Raw genomic sequence first — 18719 nt, 5'->3', positions numbered from 1 at the left:
TAATCCACCAATAATAAATAAATAAAAAATCAATCAAATAAATATGAATAAATATTCAATCAATCAATCAATATAAATAAATAAATAATAAATATTCTGTAGCTTAGTGTAGTGAAGTTTTTAACATTGGTCCTATTTCATGAGTCTCATGAAAAATTAGGGTTTGTGTCTATGACGCGTTGACGTTCGTATATTACAGAGCGTTCTTCTTTCGCTTATCTCTTTCTAACTATATTATGTTATGTGGCATTGATTGTGTATTGTTTACATTATTTTCCAGGATGCAGAGAAATTGTTTGCTCACTTCGACACAGACGACAGCGGTTCTATTAGTGTCGATGAATTCGTCAAACAGATTCGTGTATGTGTGAGTTTGTTCCTTGCAAAATTACTTATTAAGTTACGAATATTGTTTACGAATATAGTTTAGTAATAGGTCCCACGTGTCGATTCTAGTTTAGTTAAAACTGGTAAAACTTACAGAAAATCGGTTTTTGACAAAAACGTATATAACACACTAAAGAATCTGTGATTATTATTAAAACAAAACTTCCGTGAGACATAGACATATTAAATATATTAATAACGGGTCACTCACGTGTTTTAAGTCGCTCGGTACGGAGTGAAACATGTCGAGCGTTTTCGACTTAAAACACGTGAGTGACCCGTTATTAATATATTTAATATTATTATTAAAACGCTTAAATTAATAGAACTACCTACTAATAACTCCATAATACTCTACAGTGGAACATTCGGCCTAAAAGTGACATTTAGGACGTAGGTACGCTTTGACATGAGCGCATTGGTAATTAAAGCCCTGGAGAAGAACTTACCAATATGTGTCAATTTGGCAAGGTACTTTTGTTGTGAATGTTGTGATATTTGTGATCTCTGTGGGAGGCACCTTTTTTTTAATGTTGGGGAAATGCGTTTACGCATGCCAGGGAACCAGGTTGGCTGGCCTGGGGGAACCAGGGGCGATGACGGACTAACCAGTGGTAGGACTACCGTCTAAAACTTTGTAGAGGAGCGCCGCATCATTCGACCGCGTGTGTCCCGCGCGGGCGGCCCATGGGCCGCAGACATTGTACCCTCCAGTTGGTCAGGCACCCCTGCAGGACTAGTCCTGTGAGCCTTTAACTGCAAGTACTCCCCATGGAGGCCTGCGCAGCCCACTATGGCGGAGGAAGCAAGTGCGCATAGCGCCTGGCTCTGTTTCCCGCCCGTCGCCGGCACTGTTGGAGGCACCTAGCTGACTTCTGTGTGAAATAATTTAACTCGTTTTTTTTCAGCCTCCGATGTCTGAAGGTCGCCATGCTGTAATCGATCGGGCGTTCAGGAAACTGGATAAACATGGAGCAGGGGTCATTGCCACAGAAGATCTTCGTGGCGTTTACTCGGTCACTGCAAACCCGAGGTAAGTACTTACTGTTAAACCCGCTTAAAAAGATTCTGTTACAATTACAAGGGACCTTAAGGGATTTAAATTGCATCAAGAATATGAAGTAAACTGTTTGATAGAATGGGGTATCTAATGATAACACATTTAATTTTAGGTACAAGAGTGGTGAAGAGACCGAAGAACTGCTCATGACCAAATTCCTAGCTAACTTTGAGCACGAGGGCACCGTTGGTGGCAAGGTGAGTACAATATCATTGTGATATGAAGTGCAGATAAGTCTTCAAATCGTTCAAGTTCGACTACTACTAGGTGAAGCATAATATAAGAAAGAAAGAAAGAAAGAAAGAAAGAAAATACACTTATTTACACAACAGATTACATAGGTATATGAAAAAAGGAAACATACAGACAAAAATCATTGGACGCTAAAATAGGACCCCACTCAGCATAATGTCGCGGTAATCCGTGGCCAGCGCCACCTTTCAGTGGGGACCTGACTTAAAACTGAGTTGGTGGCGATACATACGCCAACGACACAAACAAAAAACACAGACAAAACAGTAAGTAACTACCAGAAAAAAATAAGACAACTCTCGTTCACTTCACGTGTGGCTGCGGGGTAAGTTTAGCTGGTATTCACATTGGGGCCTGTTTACAGATTGATTACGTAGTGTTTATTACGAGTACATACATGTGTCTACTTGTGTTTAGCCTGACTAATTTAGATTGGGAGCGCTTATTTCGGTTGCGTCTACGTTTACGGCCTTGGGCCTTTTTAGAAAGTATTAATACAATTTACAAAAATTGTTATTCCAGCGAAAATATTGTTTCGCATTCGTATTTACAAGTCGTAATATTTCGTGTAACGTACCTTTGTAAATCGGTGTAGAATGCACTCATAAGCGGTGCTCGCGGCACAAGTGAAATTGTACCTTAGGGAACATAATACACATACAAATTGATTGACGTCGTATCGTGTGTTATCATAGTAATGAGAAATTGTTCTGATAACAACAGTATTGATCGATCGAGTGATAACTCCCTGCGGCCTGCGTAAACAGAAAAACTGACGGTTGCTCTGAGAAGAGCAGTTTTCTGTTGCCACTGAAAGGGGCAGTTTTATATTGTCCTGAGAAGGACAGTTTGCACATCCGAAGCCTGCCGTATCTTCGTCGACCTCGTCGTGTCTTCTAACCAGCGAGCATCTAGCAGCGGAGCGAGACGCGGGATTATCTTTTGATGCCAGGTCTCTAGGAACGGGGCGGCAACGGGAAACTGGACACTTTTAAAGTGTTGTATCTTGTTTAGGTGTTCGTGATAGGAGTTATCGGCCCTGTCGAATATAATATAATTATAGTTCTTAGACTTTCACTACAAGATAAACCTTCTGATACCAAGCTCCGCGATACACCTAATTACGTTCTCGGTAAACGCTTCATAATACAGTGTCTGACGTCTGTGTAGTCTGGGATTTGTATTCACATAAAATATTTTATGGGTTCTTTTCTTCATCATGTCAAGCAAAATGTAATGTGAAAACGTTGTAATGATCCTTCTGTAACCAAATTCCTATGACTGAAGTAAAAAGCCTGGATGAGGGATATCGTAAACCAATTTTTATTTCCTGTTATCAGGTAACGCTTGAAGAGTTCATGAACTACTACAGCGGCATCAGCGTGTCCATCGACAACGACTGCTACTTTGATCTCTTAATGCGGCAGGCCTACAATCTCTAGATATCAGGCCCTGAAGGCCCTAGAATACCAGGCCGAACGTCGCCAAGACACAACTGTGATTTCATGACACGCCGATTTTTCTCGTATTTATGCGCACACGCACACATTTACAACTCGAGCTGAGCGGTCATTGGCGCAAACCCAAGTGTGTGCGAATTCGGCGTGTCATGATTCATGAAGTCACAACTCCGTTTTAGCGACGTGGTGTCCTTGCATCTTTCGTCCATGGCCTGAAGTCTTTGTTTGCCAAATGTTTAATACCATTTGGACAAGCAGGACAGCACATACACGCATAATTTAAGGCTTTTGTCGAGCACTCAGTCACTATGCTTTATTCATGATATTATTAGTGGTAAAAATGTGTATTTAATAGATTAACGATGTTTGAAACATGCTATGTTTCCTATTAATTAAATACCTATTTTAATTGTAATTTATAATGTTTTATTTAACCGTATCCTCTAAATGTCGAACGTCATTTTTTTAATCACATTTACTTAGTTATATCCCAAGTGGGTGAATCAACTTTTTCTTGTCACTCGTTGCCATGGTTACACGTTCTCCTGGGTCACACCTAAAACCCCGATTTTATGGTAATTAAAATAACCAAACATGCATTTTTGTGGTAGATATAAGGCCTTTCCACTGAGCTACCACTAATAAGCACGTTTGTGGATCGTTATACAACATTCCGTTTAACAAACTGTGCTAATATTGTCCCCTGGCTGACGGGACACAATATAACAACAAGTAATAGTTGATTCATACGATTCATGGGGTCGGGAAATCGGAACCCTGTAAACAAGCACCAAGTCTTTTCTTGTCTTTTTTATTATTGGTCTTGTCTAAGACTAGTTTTAATTTTTATTATTATTACACAAATCTTTTTCAGGCCTAATGAGATTTGCCAACCACGTTTCACCAGCTGTATTTTATAATAATTTATACCTATTGTACTCGGAACCACGAATACAGTCGAATATAGAATAAATATAGTCGAGGATAAAAATGGACATTTATGGCCGAGTTATACACTACTACTTTTTACTTCGATTGTGAGTAAAATATACAAAAATATTCAAGATAAAGAAATTGTACTCGAGCCGGTCGGGGGCGCGGAGCACGCCGGTCGGGAGCGCGCCAGTCGGGGGCAAGCGGCGCCGGCAGGGCTGGCAGTTTGTATGGCAGATTTTGGACTTTATCCACCTAAGTCAATAAGGGTCGTAATAGGTCCAATATTCTTTACAAACAACACTCCATCGCTGTTAAATGGCAGCTAAAATATTCCATAATTCCCATCCAAAACACCAAAAGAATTCAAGTGTGTAGTCAAAATACATAAGTAAAAAAAATCGTTCTTTGTAACCCTCGCAACGCTCAAGATTCCATTTTTCGAACCACGAGCGTAGCGAATTTGTTTTAGAAGGGGGCAGTGGTTGTTTAACCGCTCGTGCTAATATGGATACTCGAGCAAGCGAAAGATTTCAAAATGGAACTTCGAATGAAATTTCGAAAAGTGGTAATTTTACATATGAGTCGCTTAACTTCAAACTCGGTTAAATCCAGCTGTCAGATTTTACGATTTTGGTATTAAGATATATAAGGCAATAGGGTAGATATTTCCTAAGAGGGTCTAATGAATTTTACCCGACTTTGAAGTTAAGCGTCACATAATATACTCTTTCCTACATTATTGTTAGGAAAAGAGACTGCATGCAGTTTATAGACATTAATTTGAAAGTCGATGTTTAATTTCTATTCTGACCATTTGCTGACAGAATGTACTTTCAAAATGTGACTTATCTGACATTTAGAATATTCCTGTTTATAAAATCATAAATTGTACGCTTTGTAAATACTATTATTCTTTATATAATATTTTTGTTCTATTTGATTTACCGAAGACAAGATCAAGCAAGATGTGTCGAGCTTTGAATGCATTGGTACAAAGCGTAATATGCCTGCTCCAGGTACTGATCCGTGTATTCATGACCGTGTTGCTAATGGCAGAGAATCTCATAAAGATGGTCCTGCAAACGGTGTACAATTTCGTATCGTTTCTGCTCCAAATGCTGTCGCTTGTGCCCATATGCTTAGTGTTTCTAGTCACGTCGAAGTTAAAATGCTTGTTATGCGGTTCCGGTGGGGGTATATGCCCTGTGAACAGAGGTTCAGGTGACTGTATTATGACGGCATTAGCTTTCGGACTTCTCTTCTTCATATTTCGATGGACCGGATTTCTGGACAAGATATTCTACAATATCGGCTACGCTAAAATCGCTAGTGTTCGATCTAGGCCTAATAAACTTGCCGATGACTTGCGAAGCGGCGGGAACCTTGCGCTCGACGTTGACGATCCGGAGACGGGGACTGGTGTGATGTTCCTCGACAACGAGAATATGCTACGAGAATACGAGGAGACCGAAACCGAAACTACAGAGACCTCAACTACAACTCCCTCACCTCCTTCTTCTTTGACACCCACACTTACTACTTTGGATTCGTTACGTACGTTCCAATTTCGCGCTGCTCGTACGATTCCAAAGAATTTAAGCACCACTGTTATGTACTATCTGATTTAACAAAATGATGATGATAATTATACATTATAATTGATCATAATTTTAAATAATAAAGGAAATTCATTGCTGACTGTAAGTATTTACACTGTAGAGTAGACGTTAATTACACGTGTGTGTATATTCAAAGTTGGCAAAACATTAAGCTTAGACTCCGGATAAAGGCTGAAATCGCATGTAGATATCTATTTTTAGGGTTCCGTACCCAAAGGGTAAAAACGGGACCCTATTACTAAGACTCCGCTGTCCGTCTATCCGTCTGCCTGTCGAGAGTTTGTCACCAGGCTGTATCTCATGAACCGTGTTTCTGTTGCCGCCATAACAACAAATACTAAAAAGTACGGAACCCTCGGTGCGCGAGTCCGACTCGCACTTGGCGGGTTTTTTAAGAGATGTATAGAATCTTTATCAGTGGCGTAGCTAGGCGTGGGCGAATGGGGCCTTTGCCCACGGCCTCGCACTAAGGGGGGCCTCGACGCCTCGCAAAGCCAACCTTTTTATTACCTTGGGAAAATACATTGAAAAGGGCCTCGCAGATGTGGTTTTCGCCCACGGCTACCTAGATTGGTTTACGCTACGCCACTGATTTTTATTTTTGAGCAAAGTATGGTAAATTGCTCACAAATAATCGGACATCTATTAGTAGTAGGTAACATACTAGCTGTAAAACCTACCTACTGAATGAAAGTAATAAACCCCCATTAGTCAATTCCTTATTCATCAAGTAATTACAATTTAAAGTTTTTTCTCTGAAACTGAAATAAACATAAAAATGTTTCCGAGACAACATTTTTTTTATACCTACAATGAATGAATGTATACTATTAGTTGAATAGGGTATTTGACAACATTAAAAATATATAACGAATTGATGTCATCCTGAAAGATAATAAACTAATAATAGTACATTTCGATGCTAGTGCGGAGAAGAATGACATTTCCGCACGTGTATCGAACGACGTTTTTTAATACAGTTGCGAAAAAATAAGAAAAACATTCGAAACTTTTATATTATTAATTCTGTGACATCATTGACATTGACATTATGAAGAGGTGTTTTTTTAGCTAGATGTTATTATTACTGAACCCACTTCAATGAAAGTTTTTTTTAAATGCATGTTCTATAAGACAGAAACAATTGTAAATATAAAACATTGTACTATTATTACCCAAATATCGTTAATTACGATTATTTGTGTATCGTACATTTATAAAAACAGCATCGAATGTTGCCTTTGGAAACTTAAAGCAGAAAGAAAAAACGCCTCTTCTTTGACAGGCGTTCCGTTCCATTCAGACACGGTTTTTCAATATTCAATATAAAAAAAAGACGTTATAATGATGAAGAGGTAAGTAATAAAATATGAAATATGTATATTTTTCGTATTCTTACATTAACAGTAGGTTTTTATGTTAATTACGACGTTTAAAGGAAACTAATATTAGCACTCATCAATAAGTAGTCATGAATTGGAACAAGTATTAATTTAAAAAAATTGGAAAAGTAAAAAGCACTAGTTCGCGAAAACCAACTTTCCGCACGCTAAACAGCTTAGTAAAGTAGCACTTTTTGAGCAACTGTGTTAAAATAGTACATTTCGATGCTAGTGCGGAAAGTATGTTATTACAGCATGAGTACCGAGATATCTTGCCACGAGCCGTAGGCGAGTGGCAAGACTCGGGACGAGTGAAGGATGACATTTCCGCACGTGTATCGAACGACGTTTTTTAATACAGTTGCGAAAAAATAAGAAAAGCAACAAGTAAGGAATGGAATTCGAAACTTTTATATTATTAATTCTGTGACATCATTGTAATAACAGCTGGTGGTTTCATCAATTAAAACTATATTTATCTGCTGAATAATATGTAGTTTAATGTTATTTTTACAAAGCGTTCTAAATGTTTTCATTTATATTATATTAGCAATCAGTCAATCTTGACACTTGCGTTTTGTTATTCCTCATATCAATGGCGTTTTGTTTTAATCAACAGTTTTAGGTATGCTAAGATATAATACTAGACATTTACTGGTATTAATCAACTATTAAATATTAACAATATTTATAACAATGTTGATAATGTTTTATAAAACATTAAATGACAATAATACCATAAACTCAAATAAACTCTTTAGGTACTCTCAACGTCAGAGAGCTATATATGTCTATCTCACTTTACTACTTTAGGCTCGGTGTAGGCTGTCAAGCCTACAACTAAACCAGTTTATATCACTAATAGGAACAGTCTCAGGAAATATCTAACAGTCGGCCTTCCTGATAAAAATTTGTTTGTCCCTAAACAAATACTAACAATGAACTAAAAAAAAACTTAACAATTTTAGTTACACAAATGTGAAACAATTTTCACATTCATTAAGATGTGAAATATGCCAACCCAATATAGTCAGTCATATTTCCCATACTATGCGTAAAGTTAATAATACTAATATCGCACTATGGGCTTCTCGAATGGTTCTAGCCACCCACGACTTCCAGCCCCAGCTGCACCGCGGACTTCACCAGTTCACAATTGATCTGGTCACCCATCGCTTACAGCAGGAACTGCACCGAGGACTTCACCAGAACAGACTAATGGGTTCTAGCCACCCACGACTTCCAGCTCCAGCTGCACCGTGGACTTCACCAGTTCACAATTGATCTGGCCACCCAACGCTTACAGCCTTAACTGCACCGTGGACTTCACCGGAAACCATTAGCCACTTATTAACTTTCAGCATTAACAAAACTTTTGCAATTACATCTGATCACCCAACGACTTCCAGCTCCAGCTGCACCGTGGACTTCACCAGTTCACAATTGATCTGGTCACCCAACGCTTACAGCAGGAACTGCACCGAGGACTTCACCAGAACGGACTAATGGGTTCCAGTCACCCACGACTTCCAGCTCCAGCTGCACCGTGGACTTCACCAGTTCACAATTGATCTGGCCACCCAACGCTTACAGCCTTAACTGCACCGTGGACTTCACCGGAAACCGTTAGCCACTTATTAACTTTCAGCATTAACAAAACTTTGCAATAACATCTGATCACCCAACGACTTCCAGCTCCAGCTGCACCGTGGACTTCACCAGTTCACAATTGATCTGGCCACCCAACGTTTACAGCCTTAACTGCACCGTGGACTTCACCAGAATGTTATAAGTAACACACAATTGTCACAGTCATCACACTTTTTTTTATACTACTAATATTACCTTTTACAATTAAAAGATATAGTATATCTAAGTATAAAATTTGATAATATATACCAATAATTTGCCATGTTTCAATTGAATTAACTCTAGCAACTAAGGCTGATCTCAGACAATATGTAAATTAATTTAGTCACAATAAATACTTCTTATTCTCACTATCTGTTTCCGAACTAGCATTTTGTAACATTTTACTTAACACACATTAGTCTCTAATGTGTCATCAAGAATTTTGTTTCATCAACCTCAGTTACATTATATTTTATATTTATATTTATTCAACATTACATGTCATGTGCATTACAAAAGATGTGACAAAGAAGACAAAGATGTGATGTACAAATTATGTGACATTTCAACTTCTACTGTTGCAAATATTCACCTAATGTGACATTTCACTCCGTACCACACCAGTCACCAGTGCAGCCATGCGAACCTCATCACTCAAAACTCAGTCAAACATATTTATCAACAAATAACAGAAAAATTGGCAATACTTTCTTTTAACAAAAATAAACATGACACACAACAATCATTTTCATTGACCTCAATTTTTTTTTTTTTTACTAATTACATAAGTTAATCGGTGGAACAACATCTTGTTCAAAAGAATAGTTATATTTTACTAACTGTAAGTAAGCAAGTAAATATTATTTATTGTGCACCATAAAGTTGAAAAGAAGTGAAATATAAGCCGAAGACTAGATAACAACAGGCAACCACTGTTCTCGCTATCTGTTACTTTGTTTGAGATAATTCAACATATTATAATAGAAGTCAAAAATATTTAAATTAATCTGTTGAACCTGAATCATTCATATATCATTCATCATAATCTTGTACTTTAGGTATGCATGACTGTATACAATCAATAACCTAGACACTTTTGCATTTCCCTTGTTTTATCACCAAATAGGTGACATCGAACATCGGGCTTCATTCGAGCAAGCCCTTCATTCATAATCGGTTATCAGTTAGGTTAGCCCTGAAAGTTGGCATGTTTTCTTGCTTGCATAACACATAACTTCTGCGCCTCGTACGTCTTCCCAAGTCACATCAGGGGACTTGTGTTGTGACGTAGCTGATTGGTGCTCAGCAAGTACAATGTCCCCGATGACTGTGCGCCGCTTAGTCCTGCCAAACTCACACCAACGCTTAGGTGTGCAGGACTGCACCACCACGCAGGGGCAGTGACTCGCACCGCTGCGCGCGCTGCTCAGATGTGCAGACTCGCGCAGATTTTTGCCAGTACATTCTGTAAACATACGTCAGGGCAATAATTGTGTTCGTCATAACATAGCATTTTTCGATTCGACATTTAAAATTACGGTGGAACTATCTTTGCTTATTAAATATTTTCTAATAATTTATCAAAAAGTTTGATCACAATGAATTGAATATGATCTAGCGGGGGAGGCTTGTGCCGAGCAGTGGGACGTCATCTGGTAAAACTGATGATGATGATCAAATATACCAACAACATCAACATATATTAAAATACACACTTATATAACAAGTCACATATGTATATATCTATCGAGATTCTCATATTCAAAATTGGTTTTATGAGAATTAAATAATGTCAATACTCCTGTATGAGCTATTATTTTCAAAGACATATGGGATAGAATAAATGACAAATAATTATTGTGTGTAGCCTTAATTATCGATATGTCCAAGGCTTTCAACTGTCTCATTCACAAGGTTTTACTACGGCCATTACAAAACACAGGCGTAAAAGGTCATGCTTTAAATCTGATTGAAAACTATCTTTCTAATAAATAACAATGTACAGTTATTTAAAAATATTGTAATAATTCCAAAACAAATGAAAAATATCAATCGGAACATGAGACAGCAACTACAGGCGTGCCCCAGGATAGCGTTCAAAGACTTCTTTTGTTCTTGGTTTACGTGAATGAACTTCCGAAGCCCGAAGGTTGTCTACAAATTCTGTGTACTATTTGCCGATAACGTAACGATTTTTCTCTTCAATGCAAAGTCAAATGTCTCAAATTTGGAGAACAACATAAATTGTACATTAATAAAAATAAATAAATCGAATGGCTAGGAAAACTAAACCTAAATTTAACCAAAACATATGTTATATATTTCAGAAGTTTCAATTCAATCCCGATGACTTTAAATATTAGTGAAGCAAGGGTTGCCATTGAAACTGGACAGCATTAAATTTTTGGGAGTAAAATTTATCCCACATCTAACTGGAAATCCCATACAGATAAAATTAATAAAAGCATATCTAGTCAATGCTACACTTTTATCTATACTATCTGAATCATGCTCAGAAGAATTCACTAGAAATGCATGGGAACATCTATTGGTTGCTTACCTATGGAATTATCTACTGGGGAAATTCTACGGCTGTCCTGTGTCATCTTCTGTACACAGTTTGTCAGTGTTTTTATTCTAATCTATTCCATAACCACAAGTTTATTACCTTTATGTCAATACATCAATAATTTATTATATTTTATCTTTCATAACACATATGTAGTGCCATTATAAATTACAGCCATCATTCTATGATATGCCAAAAATAGAATGTATAAGATTTGCTTCTATAAAAAAAATCAAATACTTCAATTTGTTGAAACAAAGATCTTGTGTTGAGAATACTTAACTTCTCTCCTAGTGGTACATACAGCATTCAACTCAGTAACTCTTGACATACTACCTGCAGTCATCTCTCACTGCAGATTTGCTTCACAGCAAAGAACTCCCTGCACCATCCAGCTCGGTGAGGACTCCCATCCCAGCTGCAGTAGCCATTTGTGAAGACATTTGAGCATTTCTAACAACACACAACATGCAACATTTAACAAACAGCAACATGTGACCTACTTCTCTCTTTTTTTTTTCAATATGCCTCATAAGATTATTGCACTGTAAGAATTAACTTTGTAATATGAAGCTTAACTTAGGAACAAACTCATTCAGAAATATTATTATCCTTTAACAAGGCATTCAGTTATTATTCTAATCATTCTTGTATTATAAAAGTAGTATTGACTAAGTTTTCCATGACTAACCAAGACTTCATTGATAGTCCTATTTAGATGGACACAATTTTCATTCGGCAACAAAATATGATCATGAATAGTAAATAATTAAAATTAGCACATATACAAGTATCATAATTCAAAACCATATCTATTGTCCTTGTTCATGACACATGTCACTTCAACCTTTCCATTTGGACATCACATGCCTTTAGTGTCTATGCTGGCTATTTTATTCATAATTCATAATTCTTTATTGCAACCATGGTTTATTTGCAACATGTTAACAAATATTAATCATATCATGTGTACAATTTCAATCCCTCGGGAACATACGTCACAAATGGCTAAACATTTGTGTAATTCAATTTTATCTGATCAGTACCTAATACTCACTTGTCAATATTTTATTTATTGTTTTTACCATGCTATTACTTACAAATTATGTGAACGTCGCTCACATAACAGTAAAAACTTGTATAATTTGGTCTTACCTTGTTCAATATTGTATTTGTCAATCAAAACCTTTCACACAGGGCAGTATTACTTACTCATTCGTGTGTAATCATTATGCATGGCCTGTGTGGGTATGCAGACATAAAGCATGATCTGTTAAACAATATGGTACCTCCAGCAGAAAACACATTTATTCTGTGAAAATATAAATGAATCAACAACTTTATCTGAAATGACAATTATTACCATCTTTCCGGATAATGTGGTCATGCTACACTTCACACAATATTCTCAAAGGGATATTTTTAACATAGCCTTATAAAAATACCATGACATCAATTGCATAAACATACATAATTAGCACAGGTGATTTCATTCACGACAATAATATTCAAAGTGTAATCATAATCACACACCACATACTCTCAAAGTTAATGCTTAAAATATTATTAACAAGAAAAAATCTCTCACTTTTAATAATCAAACTTTTATATTGATAACATGTAAAATACTTAATCAAATCCAGAACTAAGCAATCTGTTCGCTAGGAACTCAAACACGCGCACAAGAGGACACAACCTTAAACTAATAACAACAAAGCACAAAACAAATATCGGCAAACACTTTATTGCAAACCGAGTAGTAAAGGCTTGGAACAAATTACCCTCAGAAGTTGTGAACTCTGCAAGTGTTAATCAATTTTAAAAAAAGACTAGACAAACTATGCTAACTGTGCTAAGTGAACTATGATTTAGACGTACCAGCATCAGCTGCCTGTCTAAAATGAAATAATAATAATAATAATAATTCTTTTTATTGTTCATACTAGAACTTACCAATAACAACCATAGCCTTTAGTGTTTAACATAAACTCAACAATAAATCAGAAGACAAACTACCATATAATAAACATATAACATCTAATATATAGATGTACCATATAACATCTCGACACAGTATTTCTATATACTTGTCACCGATGTGTGATTTTTATAAAATTAGATTCCAGGATAAATATTATTTCTAGTTTAGCTGGCAGTCATAATCATTATGGTTTTTTTTTTGATTAGTTAATTGCAATTTTTGCATGTTGTAAGACGAATATATGTCCATTGTTATCAACATGAATATTCTCGTATATGCCATTAAAACAAAGATTTTAGGCTGTAAAGTGTTTGCATGTGTGAAATATTAACCTACAACACAACCTTTCACAGGTTTTCCTTGATTGTGCAATAATATTCAAGATTTGACACTATGGCACTTGGTTCTTGAACTACTTACAGAAAACATCAAATTGTAACTTACATGGCTTGGACATCATTCCAACATATACCTAGCTTACCATAAGTCGTATTCCAATTAACGTTTCGTATTTAGCAAGAGTGGCGTGACGCCATTAACCAAGGTTATGTACACCTTCATAACCCTTCGTGTGCCAAACTCCATTTTGCACATATCTGGTCATATGCCGTTCTCCGGCTGCTGCTAGGAAGGAATATCGGCTCGTCAGCCACTGTCCCGCTGCGGAACAGTTCTTAGGTTCTCTCTCTTGACGAAACGTTGAGTGCCAAGAATAGATTCCTTACTGCTGGCGTCCATTTGGATGAACGGGTAAACTACAGCATTTTCGCCAATCGGAATATCTTGTGGACGTAAATGATTTATGCCACTTCTGATAATAACAGCTGGTGGTTTCATCAATTAAAACTATATTTATCTGCTGAATAATATGTAGTTTAATGTTATTTTTACAAAGCGTTCTAAATGTTTTCATTTATATTATATTAGCAATCAGTCAATCTTGACACTTGCGTTTTGTTATTCCTCATATCAATGGCGTTTTGTTTTAATCAACAGTTTTAGGTATGCTAAGATATAATACTAGACATTTACTGGTATTAATCAACTATTAAATATTAACAATATTTATAACAATGTTGATAATGTTTTATAAAACATTAAATGACAATAATACCATAAACTCAAATAAACTCTTTAGGTACTCTCAACGTCAGAGAGCTATATATGTCTATCTCACTTTACTACTTTAGGCTCGGTGTAGGCTGTCAAGCCTACAACTAAACCAGTTTATATCACTAATAGGAACAGTCTCAGGAAATATCTAACAATTGACATTGACATTATGAAGAGGTGTTTTTCTAGCTTTTATTCGACTAGAATAGATTTTGTTATTATTATTTAACCCAATTCAATGAAAGTTTTTTTTTCAAATGCATGTTCTATAAGACAGAAACAATTGTAAATATTAAAACATTGTACTATTATTACCGTAATCGTAAATAACGATATTTAGGTATATTTTTGAGGCAACGTTTGTTTCTAAAACAATTATTATCTTGGCAAAGAGAGTTGACATTGCCAGCTGCAATATGCTTGCGAAGCTCACCCATTTACTGATCACTATCCATTTCTTAAAATAGCAATGCAAATAAATAAATATTAATTCTAGTGCACAATTGAAGAAATTTTCTTTTGACACAGGAGTGTGATGAAAGGGGCCTGATTTTAAATTGGGATACACCAGAAGTGGTTTTGCAAGGAATGGTATGCGATACCCTCGTATTAACTTTAATGCAATAGCAAATGAGACAATGGGAGCACCAGAAATACTGGTGCTCCCATTTTCTTCCACTGTATGAGGAAGTGCGCTACCGGCCTACTTGAAACGGTTCCGAGTCATGGTTTCTGCCGTTTCTGGTTGCCTTTGTAACCTCTACTGGAATTTCCTCATCCTCTAGTACTTACCTCCACGACCGGGCCGCGAGCCTCGATTTTGAAACTACGCTCTTCCACTTGTGTGGTAAGCAAGGTGGTTTTTTGAAGGTTGACCCAAGGGTAATTTGGTTGTTGACAATTTTGGCAATGACATACCTACACTCCGCGAGGGTGCGTCGGTACAGGTTTGCATATGCGTATTTTGCGAGGAAAAGTACCCTGAGCTCGCATTGTACTGAATTCCACGCGATGGAATTGTAGGTTTTTGTATGCCTTGCCCCCGCGAGGGGCGGCTGTTAGGCTGACTTGCCTTGGTAATATCACCCCGCGAGGGTGCGTCGGTACAGGGTTGCATATGCGTATTTTGCGAGGAAAAGTACCCTGAGCTCGCATTGCACTGAATTCCACGCGATGGAATTGTAGGTTTTTGTATGCCTTGCCCCCGCGAGGGGCGGCTGTTAGGCTGATGTGCCTTGGTAATATCATTACCTATGTTTAAGAGGCCAAACATGTTTCAAACTCCTCCTGCCTTTTCAAGAGGTGATGTAAAAGAATCAGCATCAAAAATGTTAGTTGTGGAAGGGGGGATTTTGTTTACTAATGCCTTGACAAGTGGCTCTTTAATTTGGCTTGTAATGGCCTCTCTGCGTATTTCAATAACTTCATAGCTTCGGCGCGGTAACCACAAACTAATTGTAGAAGATCAGAGGAAATCTTTTGAAAATCGAGCTCATCAACTAGTATTTAATTCATAAGAAAAATTTCATACTTTTAGCCCACGATAAAAGACTACGAAATCTATCTTGAATCGCCTGTTTGTTTCCAGGTTTATGAAACCTGGAGTATGATTGTAAATTTTTTGTATATCAGAGTATCTACCCTCAGACCATGCTGCGCTTCCCAAGCGTTGAACGTCAAGAAGCATTTTTAGATAAAATACTGGTCTTAGGGACCGAAGGTTCCTTTAATTTCGTTTCAATATCAAGGTGAACGGCAAATTTAAATTTGCGTCTTGACTCTCAGCGTTCGTCAAAAATGCAAGCGATTGTATAATTTCTCACAAAAAGTATAATCGAATAGAAAGATCTGCAAATAAAACACTATAGTAAACTGGTTAATTATTTGGCACAATAATTTAAAATGTAGGTAGTGGTCCGAACAGAAAAACTGTTAAAAATATATGACCACATATTCATTTTACTAATATTAGAAATCAAGGTACTTACGTGACGTGATCACTTTTTATACTTAAATTCACTTTAATTAATGTAACGTAAATATTTAAGGAATCACACGTAACAATTTCATTTCATTTTTTTTAATTTAAATTAAAATGGCCGCAGGGTCAGTGAGCCTGACTCGCTGCGGACTTGTTGCTTCAACGGGAAACTGAATGCCAATGACAAACAGTTCACCGGACATCTTTTACCTGGTGTAAAAATGGCGCGGTCCGCCAGGTGTCGCCACTGTTGCCGGAAACAAGAGTCAAATAAAGCACTAGACTGGTGATAATTCGACGGAAACAGATATGCTCTCTCAATTATAAAGCTTCCAGTGACGGTCAAGTAGTTTAATAGAATATAAGTTACAAGTTACAAGTATAAAACTTAAAAACTAAATCTAAAAATAAATAAAACTACTCTTAAAATAAATACATAACTAAAAAATATTCCCCTGCGGCATGGTGCCGTAGATACAGGCAGCATTTCCTCGCTGTATCGCAATGCTTATTTTTTGTGCGAGGAAGCTGCCAGCTCTAACGATCACCGGTGGTGTCTGCATGTCTGCTATTCTTTTTGTCAATTCTTTAAATAAAAATTCCTTTAATGACATTTAAAATAAAAGTGCAAAAACAAGGTCCATTGATGGTCAGTTGAATAAAACTTTCACTTAAAACATTTGGCGTTTTCCGCCCAAATAATAACAATATGCCACAATATGTCCTTTTCGGACAATTACGATCTAGTTAATCTTATTGCTAGTTAGATCGATAGAGCTAACTACATTAAATTTATAAAAGTGGCTCAGATCATGAAAATATACTTAGGTATATTAAATTTAAAATTAATGAATCTACTTGCTAAAAATAACAACAAAAAGAAATTGTGCAACTTTAATAAATTAAATTTGGAATTTCTATTCAAAAAAGTGGGTTCGGTGTTCGGTGCAAACAGGTTTCCTTTCTGCACATTAATTATTGCTGCTAGTTGCTAGTTGTGTAACTTATTTTTATAAAGAGTGATTTCGGTGCAAACAGGTTCCCATTTATGTACAATCAAGTGCAGAGATAACTGACCCCCCCCTGCATAGAAATTAGTTTGCAGAAGGGGGCAACGAAATCTGCAGTTGACTGTACATAATACTTTTTTGTTCTCTACAGCATTATTAGCCGAATCCGTGGGAGCCATAAACATGAACCCCACATTACCCACCACATTATCCATAATAACCACAGCACCAACACCTCTTTCGTAAGTATCACATTCAGTGGCGTAGCTAGGCGTGGGCGAAGTTGGCCTCACGCCCCAAGGGAGACCTCGCGCCCCAAGGGGGACCTCGCGCGAGGCCCCTTCGGGCACAGTGAAAGAAAAGGGCCTCACAAATGCGATTTCGCCCACGGCTAGATTAGTTCACGCTACGCCACTGTTCACATTCACTTTTCACTTAGGAAAGTGTTAATAACTAGGTTCTTGCCTAATTGTTACTAAATAAATTCAAGTTGTTCAATTTAAACTATGCAAACCAAACAATTATATTTGTCTGTATTTTTTAATACTGTATTTTTAGAAAGAGAATAAAAGGGAAATGGTAAATTATAGCAAAACTTTTTAATTTTATTTTCTAATTTACCCAAATGGCCGCTATACAGTTCCACATAAGAACAATGAAAATAAGTCTCTGTCTATGGAAATTTCCATATTGCTCTATTTGCGCTACATTCGAACGCTATAGAGCAAGTTTCGTTGTTTGGTAGGTACACCTTTAATTGAATGGTGTTAGTTTAATATCTTTGAATAGGTAACATCATATGCAATAATTAATATTATGATATAAAATATTAAATTATGTCGATTAAAACGAGGAAACTTTATAGTTAAATCCGTCATAGCTTCCAAAGTGTATCTACGAGGAAGGAAAAAAAATGGACGGCCAGCTCAGTTTGTAGGTATTGATATGATGTACCTAGTTACAATGGAATTATTTACAGTGAAATCATCTATCCGCACAACATACTTACTTATAATATCTTAAAATTATAAAGAACTGGACATAACGATTTCGATATAGGAATTACCATGATATGAAAGAGGTTGGTAGCGATGAATGATTAATGTGTAACATGAACCAATATGGTAAAATCAAGCCCATAGCCTATTTTGAGAAGAGGCCTGCGCCAAGCAGTGAGACGTGAGTGGTGAACTGGGTGCGTAGCCAACATGCCAATCGTACGATATTACCTAGTCGGCTCATAAGTTCTGTCATATACAAATATACATAGTATCAAATAAAATCAAAAGTTTAAGTTTATTCCGTATAATTTGTACAGCGTTTGAAAGCTTGTATAA

At 36.8% G+C, this 18719-nt stretch overlaps 1 protein-coding gene across 2 annotated transcripts in view; it reads left to right on the top strand.

The window, feature by feature from the left end:
* LOC134743124 (calcyphosin-like protein) overlaps nt 1-3574 on the top strand; it is a 42077-nt gene extending 38503 nt beyond the window's left edge. For both annotated transcript variants that reach the window (XM_063676464.1, XM_063676465.1), the window contains exons 4-7: nt 281-361; nt 1296-1420; nt 1560-1644; nt 3040-3574. In XM_063676464.1, the coding sequence (XP_063532534.1) occupies nt 281-361; nt 1296-1420; nt 1560-1644; nt 3040-3141 (393 nt within the window). In that variant the 3' untranslated portion in view covers nt 3142-3574. The remainder of the gene's footprint in view (nt 1-280; nt 362-1295; nt 1421-1559; nt 1645-3039) is intronic.
* Nucleotides 3575-18719: the final 15145 nt, after the last annotated feature.

The sequence above is a fragment of the Cydia strobilella genome, chromosome 7 (genome assembly GCF_947568885.1).
Source record: "Cydia strobilella chromosome 7, ilCydStro3.1, whole genome shotgun sequence".
In the NCBI taxonomy this organism is placed as follows: Eukaryota; Metazoa; Arthropoda; class Insecta; order Lepidoptera; family Tortricidae; genus Cydia; species Cydia strobilella.
The sequence above is the reverse complement of the archived record's forward strand: the minus strand, read 5'-3'. Positions and strand labels throughout refer to the sequence as shown.